The sequence below is a fragment of the Abrus precatorius genome, unplaced genomic scaffold (genome assembly GCF_003935025.1).
Source record: "Abrus precatorius isolate BTA unplaced genomic scaffold, Abrus_2018 Scaffold8, whole genome shotgun sequence".
Classification (NCBI taxonomy): Eukaryota; Viridiplantae; Streptophyta; class Magnoliopsida; order Fabales; family Fabaceae; genus Abrus; species Abrus precatorius.
In genome coordinates this window covers 24463199-24470307 of record NW_020874428.1, presented here as the reverse complement: position 1 = coordinate 24470307, position 7109 = coordinate 24463199, and the positions used below count along the sequence as shown (strand labels likewise).

Genomic DNA, 7109 nt, shown 5'->3' with positions numbered 1-7109 from the left:
TTTTATAATTTTTAATAAATTTTAACTAATAATTAATAGTATATTAAAAAAAATATTTCTAACACTCATCTATCTTTGATATATGAAGAAATGATTAATTAAGCTAGAAAAAAATACTTATATTAGAGTCATTGAATTTTCAAAAAGTAATCTCTACTTTAATTTGACCAATTATTTTAAATTATTTAACCTAATTCAAATATGATTTGTTATAGGTCAATTCAATACTATCTAATTTTAGTGGGTCTTCTTTATTTTTACAAGATTCTAGATGATAAAAAATTATATATAGTAATTTTTTTATGAAAATGTATATCATTTTGTATATTTTAATACATTAATATTTTAAAATATTATCATTTTAAAAAACCTTTCTTTTTTATTCAACTACTGTTTTCATAAGTCTGGATTAACAATTCTAAATAAAACAACGCTCCTAAAAAAAAATAGATAGCAAAGACAGAAAGAGAAAAAGAATTTCTCCAATTGTTTTAAAGTTTTGTCTGTACTTTTTTTTTCCTTAAGTAAACATACTCTCATTTTGAACATTCTAATAAAACTAAGCTAAGTTTGAATCTTCAAATTTAATTAAGATTTGTATTTTTAAATATGCTTAATTTTAAGAACCCCCCCTCCAAAAAAAAAAAAAAAAACCCTTTAACAAAATTAAGCTAACTTTAAGCTTCTAATTTTGTAAATTTTAGTTTGAGCATAGATTTAGAAACTGATTTAAAGTAGAGAATAATATTTTTAATAGTTCTGTAAAAGAAATTAAACAAATTAATCCAAACACTTGGTAAATCAATTTATTTTTAAGGTAAAAAAGCTTCTTCTTTTTTTTTAATCACGCGTGAACTCATTTTGCTTCATATTGTAGCTTATATTTTAAAAATATTTTTGGCTATTAATTAAGTTAAACAGTTAAGTTATGCTTGGTAGGGAAAGCAAATTAATACCCCAAAAGATGTTTGTGAAAAGAAAAAAAAAACTTTACATATTATGTTAATTAGAATTTCAAACCCTAAAGTCGTAATTCTAAAAGTTATATTTGTGGGTACACTATTAAAAAAAAATAATATATATATACTCATACACACACTAAGATTTTAATAAAAAAATATATATATTTTCCCCCTTTTAGTCGACATCCTAATACAATAATAGAATGCAGGTGGGATATCAGTAACATAGTCACATCCAACTGTTTATTTTAATTCAATTCCATATTAATTTTTCATATAATCTATATCAGTTAAAGAAATAAAAAAAAGTGTTATAAATTAATTTTATTATAATTTTTAATAAAAATAATCTATAAAATTCTTATTAACATTCTAAGGACATTTGTTTATAATTTTTTTTAAAATAAATTTATGAAACTACTTCTTAAGCTCTAGTTTCCTTAGAGAGAGGATGGGATTTTTTTTTTTTTCATAACAGATTTCTTTATTTGATAATTGAATATGTATATTTAATATGTATACATTATTAAATTAATTTGTTTAAAATAATTCTATATATATAATAAAAAATAAACTTAAATAATATATTTACAAATTTTAACTATTTATCAATTATGTCAAACTTTTTCAGAAATGTTTATCCATTTGTTGACTGTTGTTTTCTTGCATTGTATAGTCAAATTTATGATAATTCTCAGTTCATTGATCAGTCAAGTGTGCCATTGGCCCACATATATGAGTCCTTAAATATGGATGTCGACACAAGTTTGGCGCAGCTTATGTAGAAAATGCTGCCAAATTAACTTAAGAATATAATAGTGCAACTAGCTTGCTCAATTATTATGAATTCCTTTAATTTAAAATATAGAAATTTATATTTTACACATAGTTAAACAAGCATTTGAATTAGTTTATTTTAAGATTAATTAATTTTTACTGTTTCATTATTTTTTAAAAACAATTATGTTTTACAAAAATAAAAAATAAAAACTAGTCGAATATGCACGAGATCATGCAGTGGACCAAAAGCAGCCAGACATTTCTAAATTTTGGCCATTAATATTAAACTTAATTCAAAACTATGCTATTAAGTTTACGTATGCTCTATTCATATTTGCATTTTTTGTTTTTGAAAGCACTTACATTAGGTGAATTAATATCTTTTCCTTACATTCATAAACTTATAAAATAATTTTATTACTTGCCATTTTTACACAGATAAAATTGTAAATCTTTTTTAATTCACAGCTACTTAAATATGAAGTACATTTAAAGGACTATATGTTACTGCAATGAGAAAATTCATATTAAATTTTTATATTTGTAAAGATTTTTAAGTCTTTCTTATTTGTTCTCTTGCATAAAATACATTATCACACATCTATTTATGTTTACACAGTTTATGGGATGAGTGAGGCACGTGTTTCTTGTATATTCGCAGGAAGAAAAGGTCCTCTCAAGTTGGACAATTAATTTAGCTCATGGACTGAGTTAGGTCTGGTTTAACCAGATGAGGAATTAATTGTCCAAGATTTAAATAAAATATATAAATTCAATCACTATTCATAGTCAAGTCATAATTTTTGCAAGAAATTAAAACTAATAAATATTTTACAATATATATTTCTAAACAATTTGTATAATTATATGAACATTATCATATTAATTAAGTAAAAAAGCACTATTCCATGCCTAATTTTCAAAAAGGAAGAAAAAAACTTAAAACATGATGAAAAATTAGGTTCGATTGAGTTAACTTGAAAAGGAACCCAATTTCAACCTAAAAATATATTGGGAACCAATTGAGCCACACGAGTAAGAAATCTTATAATGAAGAAGTAAAGTACAAGCTATCTTTAATAATTAGGGTGTATCTCTTTGTATGGAGCAATATGAGTGCTGAAATATTTCCTAAGATGATTGAAAAGTAATGAAAATGTCATAATAACTTTCCTTTTCTTTAAGGGAAGAGATCATTATAACTTTTTACATACACTTCATTGCATAAACTGTGTTTGGATTTTGGCACAATAAGAAAGAAAATAATTTGAAATGATTTTCCATGAAAAATAAACAATGCATAATGAATATTCACCAATAAAAAAAAGAACACTCAATTCAATCCTTGAAAAGAGCCAATCAACCCAATTTAATCCCTAAAAATAAAAGCCACCAAATAATTCTCCAAAATTATAGATATAAGCAAGATAGTTCAGATGTTCCATTAATTTATGTTAATTTTTTTAGAACCAATTTGTGTGACTGAAGTAATGATTTTGTCAAGGACTAAATTAATACACACTCACTCTTTTAGGGACAGACTATATATTGAAAATGAAAAGAAAATAATTGAAGAACTATAGTGTCTTTCATTTTGTTACCAAAAAAAATAGTGTCTTTCATTTGAAATCTCGAAAGATTATTTGGTACATTGATTTTTTCTCTCTTTAAGGATCAAATTAGATCAATTGTTTTCATAATCTGAATTGGGTATTTACTCTTAAAGTAAACATTAGATACCCAAATCAAAAACTATGACAGCTGTTAGACCAAAAACATCTCTATCAACCAATGTTGCATAGCATATACATATGAAACAGACATAATGTTGGGCGAAACATCTTTAACACTGTACTAACCGTGAGTTACAGAAGGGTAGCGAGTAGTGACTACTCGATTTCATAGGAATAAATAGAGAACTTACAGATTAAGAAAAAACCAAAAACAAATATACCACTCTAATTTACAAAAAACTATGAAACGGAATTACAACTGATGACACTTTTTTTTTCTCTGTACTAGTTGATATACTGATAATGGTAAAGAGAGAAATGATTTTGAACACTCAAGTGTACAATGATTTGAATCCTTCTGTAAGAGGAACCACTTTAGCAGATAGCTTGGACTGCAATTTTGATGCTGCTTGACGAATATCCTGGGGATGAAAAAAAAAAAAGCCTATTTTATTCACTGACTAATTAAAGAGTGACACAATTCCTTATAAAATGCTTATTTAATGCGGTGCAAGAGGATATGCCCATCCAAGAGGAAGGTCCAGAGAACTCACAAATCTTGAAGTTTTGCATCGAATTAGTAACCATGCAGTTATGAGCACTTGGGGTATGCAACTTGCAGTCCATAGAACTATAAAAGGATATAACATTACCTCTAAAGTATATCTTGATGAAAAGTGAGTCAATAGAACTGCTTTATTTCGAATCCACTGAGCATTTTCCATGATCTACATAATTAACACGATTACTAATCAGGAACTCCTCATATAATATGCATTAGAGTCATCTTTTTGAGAATCAGTCAATTACAAGGATAAGCAGTGTGAAACTAGGATTTTATCTTGAAATGGCACGAGATTGAGTCATAATGCAACATGGTATATGATCAGCTATGTAGTTCTGATTGAACTATTCTGTAAAAACTGTATTCAGCCATGAATAAAGTTCTGATTAAAAAGAGATTATGATAAATATGGCTATGAATTAAACATGAACATTACCCTAGTCATACAAGATATAGCAACATAAAAGAGGAAAGCTAAGCATTAGGGCTCCACTTTGTTCGCCTCAATTTTGTCAAGCAAACAATATAATAGTCATGAAAGAAAGAAACATCACATACCTCAAACAAATGTGTGTGACCATGTTGCCGAGCATGATCTATGTTGATTGATGCATCTAGGAAAGTTGCCTATTAATAGAGTTTCAACAATCAAAACAATTAAACAAATAAAATTAAGATAAAATAAAGAAGTCAGCGCACACTGCAAAGATAGCTACAGCATTCTTGAAAAGTTCAATTCCTTTTTCTTCCAAGTAAACCAAGACCCAGAGTCTCTAACATTACTGACAATATCAACTTATGTGGCTCTAACAATTCCATGACAACTACACAACAAAGAAGACAAACCATTGGAATACAAAGCATTTCATTAAAAGATTGTACCCATTTCGTTAAAAGATGGTACAGTACCTCAGTTATAAGAATTTTAGCTCTCAATGCATCAGCATTACATGGGTCAAGCATAAAATCTGACGTTGTATCCCCGGTAAAGGCCACTTCAGGAGATAATATAATGTCTGTAATCTAGAAAGGAGAGTTCATTAAAGAAAAAGATCATAGAAGGTTTAAATCAGAACTGAGTTCCAGATATTACAAACCTCTACACCTTGCTTCTTCAACTTCTCAATTTGTTTCCCATTCAGGTGAGCATACTGTTTCCTCAGCTTTTTCCTGATTGAGTAGACTACATAACCCTGCATAATATTACAAGGTAAGCATTTTTTCTTACTCTAAGAGATCTAACAACTAACAAGCATCCTTGCACAGTTCCAAGTTACACTACCTAAATCCCAATTATTGCCGTGGGGAAAAAAAATCAGGCACTTCAAGCCCACTCACTCACTCTCATTGTTCTTTTTTCTTAATTTAATATAGATTTTAAAGAATATGATTCATGATTAATATGTTATCCCCGTCAGAATAGAAAATACAACAGAGATGTCCAAACTACAGAAAAAAATTATCATAAACACAAAAATAAAAACAAGTACATAGCTTCACAAGACAAACCATGGGGATGGCAATTCTTAACAAAATTTCAGACTGAAAATATCTAGCATCAGAATTCGCTTCAGAAGACCACACAATTATGGTGAGCCAAAATGGATTAATTTTTGGCCTTTGGGCCAAGTTCTTTGTTCAAAAGTTTTTGTACAAGGAGTGAGGTATGGTCTAACACTGATATACTCATAATAAGTTAAAAGACAAGGGCTACAGCCTGTTAGGTTGAAAGATACCTGGCTGGGGATAACATGTTGCGTTCTGAATGGTCGGACAACAAGGTTATTCCGTATCTCATATGTCTCCCCTGAAATGAAACCTCACACATCATATTTCCTTGAAGATAACCCCTGATCATTAAAGAAACGCAAATGACACATACCCACATCCAAGGCAACCACTTCAGCGTTCAATTCAACTTGGCCCATTGTCCTGTGAATATCAAGCAGCTTCTCAACATCCTCTTTGATGCAAGGAGGCACAAACACAGTGGGAGGTTTCAGATTGTATAAACCTCGGCTAGCCACATACATTGGCAACCCTCCCTAAATCATTCAAAATCATCATGAGCCTATGCCAAACATACACTCAACATCGAAAGCACAAGAAACACAGCAAGCATAATAAAACTTACAAACAAAGCACTAGAATGCCATAGCACATTCACAATTCACAATAAGTAAGACACACTGTGATTAGTGAAATCCCAAAAGAAAGGCCAGCATTAGATTAGCTAAATTGTTCTTACAATGTTAAACCTTGCAAAGATAAATAGGCCTAAGTTCTAACAAAAACAAAAAACAATTTTTTTTGGTTTTTCTACCAAGATAACATGGGCCATGTGTAATTTTCATTTTCATTTTCATTTTCATTTTCCCTTTCCACTAATCCATAAGCAAAAAGAAAAAGAAACAACACCACTTAAACTTGAGTGGCAACAAAATTGGAGGAGCTTACAATGTGATCAAGATGAGCATGAGTAATAAAAAGGAAATTTTGATGAATAGCTCTGGAGGGGCACCTCCCAATATCAAAAGCACACTTGAACTCAGGGATTATGATACATGTCTCTTGGCCTCCAATTGAGACGCCCTCAATGGAATAACCTTCCAAGTCCAAAACTTTCCGGTTAACCTGTGACCGGGCTATACGGTACTGTTCTTCGTGATCAATTGCTTTGCTGATTTCTGACAAATACCCTGACCCTCTAAGCAAATTGACTTGGGTTTGCAACGAAACTTGGTGGTTCGGTGGCTTTGGAGGGAATATGGGTTGGTGAATTGGAAATAGTTGAGGGGTTTTGAAAGCTAAATTGCTAAGAGAAATTTGCATTATTGCCTGAGAATTGAAACAGAGAAAGAGGAATAGAGAGGAGGGTTTAATCTGGGTTTTAGAAACGTTGGTGTCTGTTTGAACCACCAGTTTTTGCTTTTGTGGGGGTCTGGTGGAGGATAAGGTTAACTTGCTTAACGCAGTCGTTTTGACCTTTGTAAAACATTTTTTGTTTTTTGTTTTTAATAATTCATTTTCCAATTTTGAGAAAAATGATTATGTTTACACTTAGAGAAA

General features: G+C 29.7%; 1 protein-coding gene across 1 annotated transcript; it reads right to left on the bottom strand.

Moving 5' to 3' along the window:
• Positions 1 to 3752: 3752 nt before the first annotated feature.
• Positions 3753 to 6940, bottom strand: LOC113847053 (tRNase Z TRZ2, chloroplastic). The gene is made up of 8 exons (XM_027475899.1): positions 6498 to 6940; positions 5923 to 6085; positions 5777 to 5847; positions 5138 to 5233; positions 4950 to 5063; positions 4599 to 4667; positions 4129 to 4203; positions 3753 to 3897 (listed from the first exon to the last, which is right to left on the bottom strand). The coding sequence occupies exons 1-8, from the start codon at positions 6870 to 6872 to the stop codon at positions 3808 to 3810; spliced, it is 1053 nt and encodes a 350-aa protein (XP_027331700.1). The 5' UTR covers positions 6873 to 6940; the 3' UTR covers positions 3753 to 3807.
• Positions 6941 to 7109: the final 169 nt, after the last annotated feature.